Source organism: Schistocerca americana, chromosome 3, assembly GCF_021461395.2.
Source record: "Schistocerca americana isolate TAMUIC-IGC-003095 chromosome 3, iqSchAmer2.1, whole genome shotgun sequence".
NCBI classification, from domain to species: Eukaryota; Metazoa; Arthropoda; class Insecta; order Orthoptera; family Acrididae; genus Schistocerca; species Schistocerca americana.
In genome coordinates, this window is record NC_060121.1 from 987562443 (window position 1) to 987582833 (window position 20391).

At 40.9% G+C, this 20391-nt stretch overlaps 1 protein-coding gene across 1 annotated transcript in view; it reads right to left on the reverse strand.

Annotated features, from left to right (window-relative positions):
* The window catches only part of LOC124606565, a 115669-nt gene that overhangs the window by 74960 nt on the left and 20318 nt on the right, over window positions 1-20391 (reverse strand). The window contains exon 4 of the mRNA XM_047138549.1: window positions 6818-7062. Coding sequence (XP_046994505.1) covers window positions 6818-7062 — 245 coding nt within the window. The remainder of the gene's footprint in view (window positions 1-6817; window positions 7063-20391) is intronic.

Genomic DNA, 20391 nt, shown 5'->3' on the forward strand with positions numbered 1-20391 from the left:
CTCAGGCAGCGGAGGGCATTGAGTTGCTGCCAACACTTCCGTTTAAGCTGACGAAGATGAGGAAGCCAAGTCAAACGAGCATCAAAAACCAGACTTCAGAATCAAAATGGCTCCACTACAGTGAGTGGATCATCATGAAGGTAAAGTGCTGGTTCCGGATGAACGGTACGACACCGACAGAAATGCATGACACACGTCTTCATGGCGGAAAACTGGAAGCCATGGGAAGGAGCCCATGACTGTGCCTTGTGGATGGCTCCCTGTAGGCAACACTCAGCAACACCAATACTGGAGCAGCAATACGAAATGCAGAAGTCGTCTGCATCAGAGAATGTGAGACAGAGGGTCTGACAGCTGCTGTTAGACCGTTAATGGTCACTAAAAATAGAGAGGCACTCAGTGCAGAGCCCTGCAGTACTCCACTCTCCTGGGTATGGATGGAACTATGGGAAGCACCAACTTGGACATGGAAAGTACGGAACGACAGGAAGTTCTGGATAAAAATCTGGAGCGAGCCCCGGAGACCCCACTCATACAATGTGGCAAGGATATGATGTCGCCAGGCCGTGTTGTATGCTTTATGTACGTCAAAAAAGACGGCAACCAGGTGCTGGCGACTGGTAAAGGCTGTTCGGATGGCAGACTCGAGGGACACAAGATTATCAGTGGTAGAGCGACCCTGGTGGGTGCCACCCTGACATGGAGCCAGTAGGCCACGTGACTCCAGGACCCAACCCAACCGCTGCTGCACCATACGTTCCGGCAGCTTACAAAGAATGTTGGTGAGACTGATGGGTTGATAGCTATCTACATCAATCGGGTTTTTACCCGGTTTGAGCACCGCAATGATGGTGCTCTCCCGCCATTGCGATGGAAAGACGCCATCGCACCAGATCCAGTTGAAGATGACAAGGATATGTTGCTTGTAGACAGATGAGAGATGTTTAATCATCTGGCTGTGGATCTGATCAGGCCCAGGAGCTGTCTCGGTGCAACGTGCAAGGGCACTGAGGAGCTCCCACTCTGTAAACAGCGCATTATAGGGTTCACTGTGGCGTGTAGTGAGTGAGAGGACTTTCCCTTCCAGCCATCATCTGAGAGTGCAAAAAGGCTGTGGGATAATTCTCCGACGCAGAGGCTCGAGCAAAGTGCTCGGCCACGTTTGCATTGGTACATGGCACACCACTGATTGTAACGCCAGGAACAACTGTTGGGGTCTGGTACCCGAAAAGACGTTTGATCTTTGCTCACACTTGGGAAGGTGACATATGGCACCCAATGGTCGAGACGTACCTCTTCCCTCCTGCTAGCGTCATTTGGTAAGATGGCGAATGCGGGCACGGAGTCGTTTAAAGGCTATGATGTGCACTGCCACTGTAGAGCTCACCGACGCTCCTCAATTGCTTCAGCGACTTCCAGCGACCACCAAGGGACTGCCTTACACCGGGGGCACCCTAGCGAGTGAGGGATCGCGTTTTCTGCCGCAGAAACAATTGTTGTAGTCATCTGCTCAACCATCACATTGATGTTACCGTGTGGGGGAGATTCAACGGTGACAGCAGAGGTGAAAGTTTCCCAGTCAGCCTTGTTTAAAGCCCATCTGGGCAGGCGTCCATGGGCTTGATGCCGGAGCAGTGACAGAAAGATGGGGAAGTGGCCACTACAACACAGGTCATCATGTGCTCTCCAGTGGATAGATGGGAGAAGTCCTGGGCTGCAAATTGATAAATCAATGGCCAAGTAACTACCATGAGCCACACTGAAATGTGTGGCGGCTCCAGTATTTAAGAGGCAGAGGTTGAACTGAGACAGTAAAGTTTCGACATCTCTGCCTCGGCTGGTGAGCACAGTACTACACCACAAGGGGGTTATAGGCATTAAAATCTCGCAAAAGTATGAAAGGTTTAGGGAGTTGATCAATCAGTGCAGCTAATACATTTAGGGGTATTGCACCATCTGGAGGAAGATATACATTGCAGACAGTTATTCCTGCGTCGTCCTTATTCTGACAGCCACAGCTTCAAGAGTGGTTTGAAGGGGCACAGTCTCACTGCAGACCGAGTTTAGGACATAAATGCAAACACCACCTGACACTCGATTATAGTCACTACGGTTCCTGTAATATCCCCTATAGCCACGGAGGGCAGCGGTCCACATTGCCGAAACCAGGTTTCCTGGAGATTAATGCAGAGAGCAGGTGTAAAGCTTAATGGTTGCCGTAGATCAGCCAGGTGATGGAAAAACCGCCACAATTCCACTGAAAGATGACGTCTTCGTGTGACTGGGAAGTCAGACCATATCCCCAGTCAACCCTAATCCTCCTACTCCCCTCAGGAAAGTACTGCCCAGGAGTGCTCTAACTCTCGGTTGATTTCATCCTGGACTGTGTAACTGAATCATTTCCTTTGTCAGTGCTTTGACTAGTTATTGTCTTGCTTGGAAACAAGGAATATACGTTGTGCAAACCTTCCCACTTCCCTAAAAGTGGAAATCTGCTGCTGCCCCTCACCCCCACCCCTCCCTGAAATCTATGCAACACCCACTCTTCAACCCTTGCGATAAGGTAGGGAACTACCCACCCAAATTAATGACCATAGCTTAACTATGGCCGAAAGCAGTATACACCACTAGTGGCAGATCACACTGCTAAATACAACATGCTCGATTTCAATGGCTGCTTCACAACCCATGCCATCTGCCTCCAACCCCCCCGCCCCCCCCCCCCTCCATCTTTGCAACACATCCTTCATTCCTGTAATCATCCTGGCTTCAATCTCTGCTAGCCCCCTGCCTCACATCCACTCAACCCTACCCCGGTATTTTAGCTTCACTCACCCTGCACAGCCTAACCCTCTTCCCTGAGATCTCTACTACACTGTTCTGTCATCTCCTCCCAATCTACTCCTCCACACATCAAGCTGCAGGAGCTCATCAGGGCTAGTAGCCATGTTACATTCATATCCCATGCACCAGCTGCCTCTGCCTCCCACACGTTTACTCGCATCTTCCTCCCAGCCATGAGCCATCCTTCCCCAACCCTTCCAATCCTACCTCATGGTCCCCTCTTTCTCCCTACCCAGCGGTTCCTACCCCTGTAACCGACCCCGCTGCAAAACCTGCCCCATGCATCCCCCCACAACCAATTACTCCAGCCCCGCTACTGGTAAAACATACACAATTCAAGGCAGGGCCACATGTGAAACAACACATGTCATTTATCAGCTGACATGCCTGCACTGCACAGCCTTTTACATCGGTATGACGACAACTAAACTGGCTGAGCGCATGAACGAGCACAGACGAACTGTCCGCCTAGGAGATGTCCAATACCCAGTGGCAGAGCATGCCCTCCAGCATAATTCTAGGGACCTAGGAACCTGCTACACCATACGTGCCATTTGGCTTCTCCCACCAAACACCAGTCCCGCAGAACTGCGGAGATGGGAACTTGCACTCCAACACATCCTTTCATCCCGCCATCCCCCTGGACTGAACCTACGTTAACCAACCTCACTCCCATTTACTCTTCAGTCTTCTCCTTTTTCCCTCTCCTCTTTAGTCATTCACGTGTCTTTTCTTCCTACATAGTTGTGTTTAACTTTATACTATATACCTCTTTACTTCTGTATGCATCCTCTTTGGTTTGAAGCTGGCACAGTACTTACAGTAGAATTATCTTTGGCTTCCCTCTGACGACCATGCCTCCATCCTTACTACCCTCCCTGTTTACCTTTCCCTATTGCTTCATAACCTGGGTTGTGAGTAACTGAATCCACTTTCCCTTCTTCCCTTTTTCCCCCCTCTCTCCTCCCTGATGAAGGAACAAAGTTCCGAAAGCTAGGAATGTAAATTTTCTGTTCTGTTTTGTGTATCTATCGGCTGTACTGAGCTGAGGTAAGTACTGGCCAGCCTCTCTATCTCTTTGTTAGTATTTGTTTCACATCTTTATATGAGATTTTCCATTAATCATTTAGTAATACAAATATTGTGAGGGTAAATGGTTTAATCATATTCTATGGTAACGCATTTAATGTGAAAGTGGTCAACATCCTTGTAATATAAATCAGTAACATGAAAATAAAAATACATGTATTCATCTAATTATATTAACAGAAAGTCTTTGATGAGTAGTCTGTGGCTCTAAATCCTCTGATGAAAAATGAAACTACTTTGTAATACAAACATAATAATGTGTCGCTAAATGTACAGTGAGAACCAAATTCAACATATTTCCTGTAGTTGGAAAATTAAATATATTTTTTATATAAAGAAAATGGTCTGATGTTTCTGACTGAAATGTACTGTGGCTGAATTATTCTGCTATTAGTAGTGCAATATGTAACAAGGACTTACTACTTTCCCCTGTTCATGAAGTAAAGGTACTTCATGACGCACGATGTTAAATGTATTACTCCTTTACTACCAACTGTACTATTTTCACAGACAGTATGTACATATGGCGCTGAATTTAAGTGCAAAATTATATCATTTTATGTGCATGGTTCAGGAGACATGACATCATAAATTAGTGCATATCTGTATGACTGTTAACATAAGTCACATTTTGTAGCACAATTTAGAAAGAAATTGCTGAATCATTCAACTCCGAAAACATGTATGAATAATCAGACCTAAACATATTTAACCAGCAACTGAATTTAATGTGCCATCAATATTCAACCCATCATAGAGGGAAGCAGGCACATGTCAATTACGATGCCTAAGCAATAGTTTGTAATGAGTCAAAAGAAGATGATAAATTATAATTTATGAAATTTTTAAAACCTTTCAGTTCTCATTAATAAGAACACATAAAGCTACAAGAAGAGTGCTTTTATAGTTTTCACAAATGTTCACTATCAGTTTGTCATTCTACTTACGCTGTTGAAACAAAGTGAGAGGGGTTGATAAACTCATTGCTTAAATATGGAATGCATAGCAGTCATAGTTTGGTTTCAAGAGCGTGTGAGTCATCTATTCATACAAACACTGACCATATAATAAAATTCCAGTAAGACAAAATAACACCAGTTGAAATCTCCTAATACTTATCCCAGAAATTAGATAATGTCAGTAATAACACTGTATTGGAGACATTAAATTTTATATATTAATTATTCAGTTCATCTGTGATTTACTTCTTTTTTACGGAAAATAACACAGGAAATCGCTCTGGTGAACAAAACAAGCCTTTGTTATTATACAGAGTGTCCCACATAAAACTGGTACACCTCACGCCCAAGATTCAAGTAAAAATGAACAACCAAAAAAGGATAGATAACAGTAATGTTCAAAAACGTGTAGTTATCTGTTTAAACTATGAAAAATCCAGGATGGAATAATGACAATATTATGAAAAGGACAGATTGCTACTCACCATTTAGGCATCCAGGCCACTTCACAAGCAATTCGACTAGAGGTGGGTAAGCGGGACGTTAGGCGTACTGGTTTTACGTGAGACACCCTGCATTTTTTAGGTCAGACACCTCAAAACCTCCAGGAATATTCATTACAATAAGAAAACTTCAAAATCACATGCAATGTTTTAATGTCACTTATTTATTGCAGGTGCAGCTTAGACCATGTTGCATACTATACATACGTACTCTAGCATGGATGGCGTGTGTATTAGTTTACTGAAGATATCGACAGTGCTGTTCTGTTCTCTACCCTTTTTTTTGTCACTTGTGGTGACAGATTGGTTTATTATGTAGCCTGAGGTCTAAGTTGGGCTGCTACGTGATACACTGGTTGAGAGTTGGCAAACCAAACTCATGAGTCACGACATTTTTTAAATACATAAATACAATGAGTATTCAATAGTTACAATCACATTCCACCATAAATCTCCATTTTTCCACTGTTGTCTGTTATTTTCAAGCTATTAATGTGTTTCAAGGTCCTAATAACAAAATTCCCAGCCAAAAAACCCTATTAATGTGAGGGTCCCATTAGTATTTTGTTTTCCTTGTGTTTTCATGTTGTGAACGATGTCATCTGTCGGTAGCTTCTTTGAGGCTCATATCTCCACTATGCTAATGGTATCACTGGTCTGTTGGCACTGTACTGCATTCTTCACTGATTCCTAGAAAGTTATGTTAAGTTGTTTTCATACTTCATAAATGGACTAAGCATCCTCTATATGGCAAGAATGTTCAAATGGCTCTAAGCACTATGGGACCTAACACACAGAGGTCATCAGTCCCCTAGACTTAGAACTACTTAAACCTAACTAACCTAAGGACATCACACACATCCATGCCCAAGGCAGGATTTGAACCTGTGACCGTAGCAGCAGCGTGGTTTCGGACTGAAGAGCCTGGAACCGCTCGGCCATACGGCCAGCCTATATGGCAAGAAATCACAAAGAATGTTTTATAAGGTTCAATTATTGATGTCTTGCTCTTTTTAGATGCTTGTGAATGATTCAAAATTTTATATTAAATGGGAAGTAGAATTAGAGCTTACTGTATACTATCAAAGTTGTGGTTTAAACCAAACAAGTGATTAACAAACTTACTGTCTGTATTTGTTACGCACTCATAATGAACAAGTCTAACAATTCCTAACAATTTAAAAATCTATATAGAAGTCTATAATAAAGTACACAAAAATATAATAAAATACCCAAAGATAGATACTGGTAAGCATACAACATTGCTAACAGTTTCCAGTCCTTTTACTCCTTTCAGTTTGACATTAAGCAAGCAACATATAAATAATGATTACAAATGAATAGCTTGAGTCAATAAATTGACCCCACAGACACAGGTCCCACACAAGCACAACATACACTGAATCAGATCATACAACAAACCTTGCAAAAGACAGCTGAGCAACTGCTACAACAAATTACACTTCCACCTTGGCCACACCAGCAACAGAATGATTCACTTCCATCTTCTGCAACTGGAAATTCACCTGCACCATAAAATGTAAAGCAGTCCTTACACAAGAGCGTTCCCAAGCGAACATGCCTCATGAGCACAGAACCTGGTTTACATCCTAAATGGGTATCACAGACGGTGCAGTGTAGTCGCAGAAACCGCACAGTTGACACATCTGAAAGCAAGAATCATAAATCACAGTGCCTACTTTCACTATAAAAAGCACACACACACACACACACACACGAAGAGAGAGGGAGGGGGGGGGGGTGGGGTGTATTACTCATCCATCAGCACTTTAGCAGTTGGGAATCAGAACTGTCTACATATTTAAAATTAAGATAAAACAGCTGTTACAAAAATCTATTACTTTAGTTTTCAAAGCAGTTTCCCTTCAGTAATGAAATTTTGCAATGCGTTACCTGAAATGGTTAACATGACCACAATCAAAGTCCAGTTACAGTAAATTCTGAACATTGTATGAAAATGCTCAATAAATTTATTTTGTCATTATTATATGCCTTCGGGATAATACACCCGTCCACAGGAGTGCTAAGCAAAAAAAGGAGAACTTTTGAAATGAGAATCATCAGAACATCCATGCCTTTCATCACCGTAAATCCAAATCTCCCTTTTTCCCCTTCCATAACTATGAGGAATAATGACTCATAAAATCTGACCATCCCTGAAAGACAACTACAGCTTCCTCTAGAAAATGGAAATTATTGGCTGGTTAAAACTAAAAAGCCCTCCCACACCAAACAACTATAGGAAGGGCAAATGATTGGGCCTCCTAGCTCTGAATAGCCGACAGTCGCCTCTATATGTAACCCATGAAGTGGCACAAATTTTGGTCACAGGTTTCTGAGACTGCAACTGTGTCACACCATTTTAACTGCATAGACCTTGAATGGGATAAAATTGAGGGCTACGAAAGAAAGAATACTACAAAACATATGTTGGAAAACTCAAACAACTGAGAAGCTTTATCTTAGTGGCATAAAATTGTTCAACACATAGTAAGATGTAATGAAAATGTGAGGGAATTGTTATGTATTTGAAAATGACATTGAGCTACATGTTATTTCATTACACTCTGGCTACAGTTCTAGATAGGCTATTTGTTATTTCAAGATATTTAGTATGTGAAATTGATACTTCTCTTTCAACGAACCATTACACTACTGATTTTTACATATCAGAATCACAACAGCTACTGCTGTTGCTGTTACCCCCACTGCCGACAGGTTGTAGTGAGAACAATCTGCAAGCACAACATTCTTTCTATTATCACCATGTTTGCATTATTAGGAATCTTTGGAGAACACGGAATATTATATATCGCCTGGCAACATTGCGCCAGCCACTGCCAGGTCACAAATATATTGCACTCGGGCTATAAAATATTTTTTTCAAAAGCATATAAACATTAGGTCTCAAGTTTTGTATTAATATGAACATTCAGATTACAATGAAGTTACACAAAGTAAAGATTATATTACTTTACAACAACACATCATATCAGACTTTTGCTACCATTTTACTGCAGTAGCATCTACATTCAATAAAACAAAGTTTATAATACAAGTATTAACCTTGTAACCTTGTGCTTCCGCGTTTTCTGCCGAGTTGTTGTTTCCATTTTATGCACAATATTTCAACAGCCACCCCTGCCATCTCCTTCAGATGCTGCGAGTTTTGCTGCCGTGTACTTTCTCCTGGACTCCAACCAGACTGTGGACTATTGTTGGTCTCATGTGCTATTTACAGCCAAGTTTGAGTCCCTACGTTCACTATGCTCTATAGGGTACCTTTGTTTTTCAGAGCCCGTACTGATATTCCACGAACACAAATTCCCTCTATGCCTTCCAAATTTTGTGGATGTGATGAGCAGCAAGATTTTAATAAAATGCATTCTCGACCCCAAGTGTTACTTAAATTGAAACCGCCATCCCTGTTTATTAAGTTTCCTGATATCGCTATCTTGATAAGACTCCTCAATTATGCTGTCCCAGAAACTTGACATTTGCACAATGATACTGGTCTCATCATATTTCATTTCATGGTTATGTTATAGGCAGTGCTCGGCAACAGATAATTTGTTTGGTTGATTCAATCAGGTATGTTGCTGACACTGTTTGCATCTCTCCTTGGCTGTTCTGATAGTGTGCCCCATATAAGCCACAGTCACATGAAATGCAGTACACACCCGGCTTTCGGAGACCTAGATCATCCTTAATATTACAATGGATACTTAGTTGAAGGGAACTAAATACACTGAATTCCCAGTTTCTGTAGAAACCTACTGATCTGTCTGGATACTGAGTCACAGTGTATACAGAAAACCCATGCACACTGACCCGTATCTCCACATCTCGACCCATTACCATCTGTCACAAAGAAATTTGATGCTCAAGACTCTTTTTCCATAGGGCTCCAACATTTTCACATTCAAGAACAGCATTCTAAAGAAAAGGGTACTCAGATCATCAAATTGAAAGGGTGATGCAGTCAAAGTCAAGAACAACTGAGAAAGAAGTTGAGGCAGAGACAAAGGAAGAGAAGCCAAAAACCACTTATCTACCTTACGCTGGCCCAATATCTGGAAAGATAGGTAGTCTCCTCAGACATGGAATCTGTTTCGTGAAATCTTCTCGGGTGATCAGCCGAGTAAAGGCGTCGTCTTCTCGCAACGTTTCGAAGGGTTTCGTACCCATCATCTTCAAGCGAAGATGATGGGTACGAAACCCTTCGAAACGTTGCGAGAAGACGACGCCTTTACTCGGCTGATCACCCGAGAAGATTTCACGAATGGAATACGCCGAGAAAGTCTCAAATCACATGGAATCTGTTGTATTTTGCTCCCTTAAACTAAGATAAAAAGTATTCTTTGTCGTGTTAAAGACAATCTACATCTTCGAAAGTGGATATGTATCGCATCCCATGCAAATATGGCATGTCTTACATGGGGCAGACAATCAGTACAATCGAGGAGAGATGCAAGGAACACCAAAGGCATGCCCAATTAAGGAAACCAAGTAAATCTGCTGTCACCGAGCACTGTCTACAATACACTCATAAAATTAAATACGAGGAGACGAGTATCACTGTGCAAAAGCCAAGTTTCTGGGACAGCATAATTAAGTTGTCTATCGACATAAAAATGTCAGAAAAAATATTAAACAAGGACAGTGGTTTCAGTTTAAACAAAACTTGGATTATGGCACTCAATTACTTTATAGGAGACTGGACCGCATGGGCTACATCTTTGTTGGTACATTCCAAATCGACTTCCTACTTTTGCACATTTATTTGGCATTATTTTACAATGTTCATTAGACAAATTCTAGATGCAAACTTTACACACTAGCTTGGTTTTAGCCCAATTCTCCCTTAACATAAAAATCATTTTTTCTTTCAATGATGCTCTGTTGCTTCGGAATCGGGCTCAACAATACATAAGAGAATGTCCATACAAAGAAATAACAGAAATTTCCTTAATTTTAACGCTATTACTAGTACTTTTTTGCCATTAAGTTACAATCAAACCGCCAGGGAGTACTTAAATACAGTTTTACCACAAGTACATAAAATTCTGATACGGGAGTATTCTAAAGCTCAAGACACTAAGTTAGAGCAGACAAATATATTATTCATAATAAATTAACCCCCCCTCCCCTCCCCCAATGAACCATGGACCTTGCCGTTGGTGGGGAGGCTTGCGTGCCTCAGTGATACAGATAGCCGTAGGTGCAACCACAAGGGAGGGGTACCTGTCGAGACGCCAGACAAACATGTAGTTCCTGAAGAGGGGCAGCTGCCTTTCCAGTAGCTGCAGAGGCAACAGTCTGGATGACTGACTGATCTGGCCTTGTAACATAAACCAAAACGGCCTTACTGTGCTAATACTGTAAACTGCTGAAAACAAGGGAACTACAACTGTAATTTTTCCTGAGGGCATGCAGCTTTACTGTATAGTTAAATGATGATGGTGCCTCTTGGATAAAATATTCTGGGGGTCAAATAAATGATGATGGTGCCTCTTGGATAAAATATTCTGGGGGTCAAATAATCCCCCATTCGGGTCTCACGGCGGGGACTACTCAGAAGGGCATCATTATCAGGAAAAACAAAACTGGCGTTCTACAGATCGGAGCATGTAAAGTCGGATTACTTAATCAGGCAGGTATGTAAGAAAATTTAAAAAGGGATATGGATATAAAATCAAATAGGGATAATGGCAGGAATACGTTTAACGATGAATAAAAAAAATAGGAGCATGGGTAAGCTACTATGAACAGGATAGTGAATGCATTGTTGTAGCCAAGATAGACACGAAGCCCACGCCTACCACAGTAGTGCAAGTTTATATGCCAACTAGCTCCACAGATGACGAAGAGGTCGAAGAAACATATGACGAGATAAAAGAAGTCATTCAGATAGTGAGGGGAGACGAACATTTAATAGTCATGGGGGATTGGAATTCGATAGTAGGAGAAAGAAGAGAAGGAAAAGTAGCAGGTGAATATGGAGTGGGGGTAAGGAATGAAAGAGGATGCCACCTGGTAGAATTTTGCACAGAGCATAATTTAATCATAGCTAACACTTGGTTTAAGAATCATGAAAGAAGGTTGTATACAGCATGGTCCATATCAATTCAGGCAGGCTAGGAAAAAATCTTACCTTCATAGTCTCTGATGTTACTGGATTTAGCATGTGTTAATATGAAGGACTACATAAGGAACACGTATTTTTTTTGTTCTTTTACTATAACATTCTGAACTTTCTTTATAATGTACAGGAAAAAAAATTTTCTATCCAAAAATGCCAATACATAAAATTTTGATTTTTTTCTGTTCATTCGTACCAAATAGTTCTACATTCCCTGAAAAAGAGAGCTTCCACTTTTAGGTTGAACAGGTTTTATAAACAACTGAAATTTCTGCCACACATAAAACCTGTTTCACTAACACATTATCACATAACAGGCTCATAAAAATAAAAATCTAGAATTATTTAACATAATTGTATATGAGAATGCAGACTTTCTCACCAAATCTTGATGACAGAATCTTCTCAGGTTGACAGCGGAGTCAGTGTGCTGTTCTCCAGCAACATTTCATCAAGTTTCTTACTTGCTATCCTCAGGCAAAGTCCAGATCTTTATAGCCGCTGGACCACAGGCTTCTCTGCACCCTCGCCGGCAGTCGGGCCAATCCGGCCCGAGCAGAATTGGCGCGGCGGCGCACGGTGGTGGTGGGGAGGGGGTGGGGGGTGTGCGTTGGATCCTGCCGTCTCGTCCCGGTGCAGCCTGTTTATTCCATCCTCTGCCACCGACCTGCCTCCATTGGTGCGCTCTCGTCTGATTCTTGATAATATTGTGTTCCACGCACTGCTGAGTTGGAAGCCACTATCCCCATTGACCAGGTTATCACTGACCCGTATCTCCATTGCCTCTTTAATAATAGAGTCCCAGAAACCTTTCACTCGACACAGTCTCTTGGTTTCTTCAAATTGAAATGTGTGTTCTTCACTGAGGCTGTGCTCCGCTACAGCGGATTTTTCTTTTTGTCCAAGGCGGACGCTTTTCAGATGTTCAGAGATGCGTTGTGTTATGCAACGCTGTGTCTGTCCGATATATTGTTTCACACATTCACAGGAAATACTGTCGACACATGGTGTTCTTAGACCCAAATTGTCCTTCATTGAGCCCAGCATATTTCTGATTTTTGATGGAGGATGGAAGGTAGTTTTTATCTTGTTCTTCTCCAGTATCCTAGCAATCTTGGCCATGGGCGGCCCTGCACACGGGAGGTACACCAGACCTCTTTTGTTCTCTTCTTCCTGAAGGTCCTTCTTCTTCTTCTTCTTCTTCTTCTTCTTCTTCTTCTTCTTGCCCATCTTGAGGGCGCATATCATCTGCGTTTTGGTGTATCCATTCTTCTGGAAGGTTTTCTTCAGGTGCTGAATCTCAGTAGATAAACCGTCCCTGTCGCATATGTCATGAGCTCTGCGGACAAGAGTACTGAGTACAGATTTCCGTTGTGCTGGGTGATGGCAGCTGTTAGCGTTGAGGTACAGGTCTGTGTGTGTTTTCTTTCAGTAGACCGAGTGTCCCAGTGTGCCGTCCGTTTTCTTCTTTATCAAGATATTGAGGAAGGGTAGGCACCCACTTTCTTCCAATTCCACTGTGAACTTGATGTTCTCATGTATGCTGTTCAGATGACTGAGAAATTCCATTAAGAGTGTCCTCGCCATGTGGGCAGACCACAAAAGTATCGCCCAAGTACCGATAAAAGGCCTTGGATTTAAGGCGTGCTGTTTCCAAGGCGATATCCTCGAAGCATTCCATGCACAGATTGGCAATACATGGTGCCAATGGGGATCCCATAGCGATTCCATCCACCTGTTGGTAAAACTTGTCTCCTCACTGGTAATACGTGGTTATGAGTGCATGGCGGAATAATTCCACTGTGTCTTCGTCGAAAAGATTATCCAGTAGTTTCACACAATCCTCCCTTTCCAGGGCAGTCACCACATTCTTGAAACAAACAAGTCTCTCACTTTATGTCACAGACTACTAATGACTTCACACACCCAACCATGATGTCATATGTCACGTGCTCCAGTAAGTTCTTCAAAGTTACCACACAAAGTTCAAGATTCGTGCAGTACGCAAATAAACAGACATCTCTAGGTGGGTTTGGAACAACCAACTTGGGTCGTAGTGCGTAAAATTTTTATCTTCCAATACGTGAAATTGTATAGTTGCTCTTATAAATTGCAAAAGTTTCTTTAATATTGTGAGTTATGTACCTCTTCACTTTCACAACTTTTTGACCTTCAACTGTTACAGTTATAGTGTCTTTTTTATTGGCACTCTGGTGAAAACAGTCCCACTGATCTGCTGGATAAAATGACTGCACTATTTGAACTTGAGCTGCTTCTACAGGATGAACATAATTGGGATTTGGTCTTCCGAAGACTCCTTTTACAGAACTCACATTTCTTGATTTGTCTACAATGTACTTTGATACTGATGAAACGTGATTAAAAATTGTTTTCTTTGAAAATGTCTCTGGAATAATAGTTAAAACTTGCACCTTTTCACTGTAAGCTGCAGAAAGTTTAACAGCTTAATCAATATTCATGAAAAATTCCCAGCAAGAGGTGCAAGAGTGCTATGGTTCATTTTCTTCTGAAGTGGAAATTTCTACTTTGAAGAGTGTTGTCAGTTTTGCTGTAGTGTATTCATCCATAGCTTTAGCAATTTCTCTGTGCTTTCTTGATGCACAGAGCTTATGACTTGACTTTACTGATCACGGTTACTTAACAGGACTAATACCTACCTCCGTAGTTAACTGATTCAGGGTATTTAATTCTTCCTCTATTGATGCAAAATCTATATCATCTGCACCACAAGAGGCTTCACCTCGTTCAGATACTATCACTGTCGTTATTCTGTCAAAACATTTGGAACACAGAAAATCATCACTGGAAACATCTACACTTTGAAACAGAGTCTTCAAATGAGAACACTTATTCTCAACCTGAACAAAGTCTATTTTTTTCCCTTTGTCTTATATGTCACTCTTTCATGGATATGCAAATAGTCAGCACACTTCACACTCCAATGGCCCCAGTCAGAAGACATTTCAAACGGTCCTTTTCACCAAACATACTGCAACTGTGTCAACTGACAAATTCCTCAGGAAAACACAGAACTTACTGGACGGTCTCAAATTCCTTAGAAGCCTCTTCAGTAAACAAATTAGCACTGAACAACTACAATACAGAAACCTGCAATGAACGACCACAACAAAAAAAATGACAAGAAACAAATTGTAAGAAATATCTGCAACAATGAAAGTGAAAAGAAATAACTGCAACAAAGACAATAAAAATAAATATTGTAACAAAGAAATTAGTAAGAAACGACTTCAGTGAAGACATACATTACCGCTGAAAGTTTAAAAAAAATGATATTTTTAAAATAAAACCTATAAAACGTAAAAGTGGAAGCTCTTCTTTACAGAGGATATAGCACTACATGGTACTAATCAACAGAAAAAAAAATCTAACTTTCTGGATTGACATCTTTCAAAAAAAAAATTTTTCCATAAATTATAAAAAAACTCAAAAGGCGACAGTAAAAGAACTGTGACAGATATGTCCATAGGAAGGATACTGTTGTAATCATTGCAATTATCTTTAAAATAAAACAATTCTAACAAAGTATCTAAAACTGTTACAGAGATGTTGTTGTTGTTGTCTTCAGTCCAGAGACTGGGTTGATGCAGCTCTCCACGCTACTCTATCCTGTGCAAGCTTCTTCATTTCCCAGTACCTACTGCAACCCACATCCTTCGGAATCTGTTTAGTGTATTCATCTCTCGGTCTCCCTCTACGATTTTTACCCTCCATACTGCCCTCCAGTACTAAATTGGTGATCCCTTGATGTCTCAGAACATGTCCTACCAACCGATCCCTTCCTCTAGTCAAGTTGTGCCACAAGCTCCTCTTCTCTCCAATTCTATTCAATACCTTCTCATTATTCATGTGATCTACCCATCTAATCTTCAGCATTCTTCTGTAGAACCACATTTTGAAACCTTCTATTCTCTTCTTGTCCAAACTATTTATCGTCCATGTTTCACTTCCATACACGGCTACACTCCATACAAATACTTTCAGAAATGACTTCCTGACACTTAAATCTATACTCGATGTTAACAAATTTCTCTTCTTCAGAAACGCTTTCCTTGCCATTGCCAGTCTACATTTTATATCCTCTCTACTTCGACCATCATCAAATAGCAAAATAGCAAAACTCATCTACTACTTTAAGTGTCTCATTTCCTAATCTAATTCCTTCAGCATCACTTAATTTAATTCAACTACATTCCATTATCTTCGTTTTGCTTTTGTTGATGTTCATCTTATATCCTCCTTTCAAGACACTATCCATTCTGTTCAACTGCTCCTACAGGTCCTTTGCTGCCTCTGACAGAATTACAGTGTCATTGGCAAACCTCAAAGTTTTTATTTCTTCTCCATGGATTTTAATACCTATTCTGAATTTTTCTTTTGTTTCTTTTATTGCTTGCTCAATATACAGATTGAATAACATCGGGGAGAGGCTACAACCCTGTCTCACTCCCTTCCCTTTCATGTCCCTCGGCTCTTATAACTGCCATCTAGTTTCTGTACAAATTGTAAATAGCCTTTCACTCCCTGTATTTTACCCCTGCCACCTTCAGACTTTGAAAGAGAGTATTCCAGTCAACATTGTCAAAAGCTTTCTCTAAGTCTACAGCTGCTAAAAAAAAGGTTTGCCTTTCCTTAATCTATTTTCTAAGATAAGTCGTAGGGTCAGTATTGCCGCGCGTGTTCCAACATTTCTACGGAATCCAAACTGATCTTCCCCGAGGTCCGTTTCTACCAGTTATTCCATTTGTCTGTAAAGATTTCATGTTAGTATTTTGCAGCCGTGGCTTATTAGACTGATAGTTTAGTAATTTTCACATCTGTCAACACGTGCTTTCTTTGGGATTGGAATTATTATATTCTTCTTGAAGTCTGGGGGTATCTCGCCTGTCTCATACATCTTGCTCACTAGATGGTAGAAGTTTGTTAGGCCTGGCTCTCCCAAGGCTGTATCATATCTCCTATTTCATCTTCATCTACATTCTCTTCCATTTCTATAATAGTGTCCTCAAGAACATCGCCCTTGTATAGACCTTCTATATACTCCTTCCACCTTTCTGCTTTCCCTTCTTTGCTTAGAACTGGGTTTCCATCTAAGCTCTTGATATTCATGCAAGTGCTTCTCTTTTCTCCAAAGGTGTCTTTAATTTTCATGTAGGCAGTATCTATCTTACCCCTAGTGATATGCACCTCTACATCCTTACATCTGTCCTCTAGCCATCCCTGCTTAGTCATTTTGCACTTCCTGTCGATCTCATTTTTGAGACGTTCGTATTCCTTTTTGCCTGCTTCATTTACTGCATTTTTATATTTTCTCCTTTCATCAATTAAATTCAATATATCTTCCGTTACCCAAGGATTTCTATTAGCCCTCGTCTTTTTACCTTTTTACCATTCTTCTTGTACTGTATTTCTTTCCCCCATTCTTGTCAATCATTCCCTAATGCTCTCCCTGAAGCTCTCTTCACCCTCTGGTTCTTTCAGTTTATCCAGGTCCCATCTCCTCAAAGTCCCACCTTTTTGCAGTTTCTTCAGTTTTAATATACAGTTCATAACCAACAGATTGTGGTCAGAGTCCACATCTGCGCCTGGAAATGTCTTACAATTTAAAACCTGGTTCCTGAATCTCTGTCTTACCATTATATAATCTATCTGAGACCTTCCAGTATCTCCAGGCTTCTTCCGTGTATACAACCTTCTTTTATGATTCTTGAACCAAGTGTTAGCTACGATTAAGTTATGCTCTGTGCAAAATCCTACCAGGCAGCTTCTTCTTTCATTCCTTACTCCCATTCCATATTCACCTACTATGTTTCCTTCTCTTCCTTTCCCTACTAGCGAGTTCCAGTCAGCCATGACTATTAAATTTTCCTCTCCCTTCACTATCTGAATAATTTCTTTTATCTCATCATTCATTTCATCAATCTCGTTGTCATCTGCGGAGCTAGTTGGCATATAAACTGGTACTACTGTGGTAGGTGTGGGCTTCGTATCTATCTTAGCCACAATAATGCGTTCACTATGCTGTTTTTAGTAGCTTACCCGCATTCCTATTTTCCTATTCATTATTAAACCTACTCCTGCATTACCCCTATTTTATTTTGTATTTATAACTCTGTATTCACCTGACCAGAAGTCTTGTTCCTCCTGCCACTGAAATTCACTTATTCCCACTATAACTAACTTTAACCTATCCATTTCCCTTTTTAAATTTTCTAACCTACCTGTCCGATTAAGGGAGCTGACATTCCATGCTCCGATCAGTAGAACATCAGTTTTCTTTCTCCTGATAACGACGTCCTCCTGAGTAGTCCCCAATTGGAGATCCAGATGGGGGACTATTTTAACTCCAGAATATTTTACCCAAAAGGACACCATCATCATTTCACCATACAGTTAAGCTGCAAGCCCTTGGGAAAAATTACGGCTATAGTTTCCCCTTGCTTTCAGCCATTTGCAGTACCAGCACAGCAAGGCCGTTTTGGTTAGTGTTACATGGTCAGATCAGTCAATCAGTTTTTTCTGATATCCGCATCTTCAAAATGGTGTTCGCAGTTTTATCTTTGGAGGCCTATATCTCAGGGCAGGAATTTTTTTGGAGAAAACAAAAAAATTACACGTTTATTACCTACCCTGAATTTTAACATATGCTAAATTCAATAACATCCAAGACTACGAAGGAACCCCCCCCCCCCCCCCCCACCCCACCGCCTGAAGTGATACGGATTATGCCAGATGTAGAGGAGGCCTGGAGACACTGGAAAGTTTCAGACAGATTATATAATGGTAAGACAGAGATTTATGAACCAAGTTTTAAATTGTAAGACGTTTCCTGGGGCAGATGTGGACTCTGACCACAATTTATTGGTTACGAACTGTATACTAAAACTGAAGAAACTGCAAAAAGGTAGGAATTTAAGGAGATGGAACCTAGATAAACTGAAAGAGCCAGAGGTTGTAGAGCGTTTCAGTGAGAGCATTGAGAGCATTAAGGAACGACTGACAAGAACGGGGGAAAGAAAGACAGTAGAAGAAGGATGCGTAGCTTTGAGAGATGAAAATGTCAAGGCAGCAGATGATCAAGTAGGTAAAAAGGCAAGGGCTAGAAGAAATCCTTGGGTAACAGAAGAGATATTGAATTTAATTGATGAAAGGAGAAAATATAAAAATGCAGTAAATGAAGCAGGCAAAAAGGAATACAAGCGTCTCAAAAATAAGATCGACAGGAGGTGCCAAATGGCTAAGCAGGGATGGCTAGGGACAAATTTAAAGAGGATGGGGTATATACTATTAGAGGGTAAGATAGGCACTGCCTACAGGAAAATTAGAGAGACCTTTGGAGAAAAGTGAAACCCTTGAATGAACATCAAGAGCATAGATGGAAAACCAGTTCCAAGCAATGAAGCGAAATCAGAAAGGTGGAAGGAGTATATCGAGGGTCTATACAAGGGTGGTGAACTGGAGGGCAATATAATGGAAATGGGAGAGGACTTAGGTGAAAATGAAATGGGAGATATGATACTGCATGTAAGAGTTTGACAGGGCACTAAATGACCTGAGCTGAAACAAGGCCCTGGGAGTAGACAACATTCCATCAGAACTACTGATAGCCTTTGGAGAGCCATGCCTGACAAAACTCTACCATATGGTGAGCAAGATGTATGGGACAGGCGAAATACCCTCCCTCAGACCTCAAGAAGAATATAATAATTCCAATCAGACAGAAAGCAGGTGTTGACAGGTGTCAACTGAACTATCAGTTTAATAAGTCATGGCTGCAAAATACTAACAAGAATTCTTTACAGACAAATGGAAAAACTGGTAGAAGCCGACCTTGGGGAAGATCAGTTTGGATTCCATAGAAATGTTGGAACACATGAGGCAATACTGACCCTATGAATTATGTTAGAAGATAGATTAGGGAAAGGCAAACCCACTTTTCTAGCATTTGTAGAGTCAGAGAAAGCTTTTGACAATGTTGACTGGAGTACTCTCTTTAAAATTCTGAAGGTGCCAGGTGTCAAATACAGGGAATGAAAGGCTATTTACAATTTGTAAAGAAACCAGACTGCAGTTATAAGAGTCGAGGGGCACGAAAGGGAAGCAGTGGTTGAGAAGGGAGTGAGGCAGGGTTATAGCCTATCCCCGATGTTATTCAATCTGTATAATGAGCAAGCACTAAAGGAAACAAAAGCAAAATTTGGAGTAGGAACTAAAATCCATGGAGAAGAAATAAAAACTTTGAGGAGGTTCGCCGATGACATTGTAATTCTGTCAGAGGCAGCTAAGGACCTGGAAGAGCAGTTGAACAGAATGAACAGTGTCTTGAAAGGAGGATATAAGATGAACAACAAGAAAAGCAAAGTGAGGATAATGGAATGTAGTTGAATTAAATTAAGTGATGCTGAAGGAATTAGATTAGGAAATGAGACACTTAAAGTAGTAGATGAGTTTTGTTATTTGGGGAGCAAAATAACTGATGATGGTCGAAGTAGAGAGGATATAAAATGTAGACTGTCAATGGCAAGAAAAGTGTTTCTGAAGAAGAGAAATTTGTTAACATCGAGTATAAATTTAAATGTCAGGAAGTCTTTTCTAAAAGTATTTGTATGGAGTGTGGCTATGTATGGAAGTGAAACATGGACGATAAACTGTTTAGACAAGAAGAGAATTGAAGCTTTCGAAATGTGGTGCTACAGAAGACTGCTGTAGATTAGATAGATAGATAGATCACATAACAAATGAAGAGGTATTAAATAGAATTGGGGAGAAGAGGAATTTGTGGTACAACTTGACT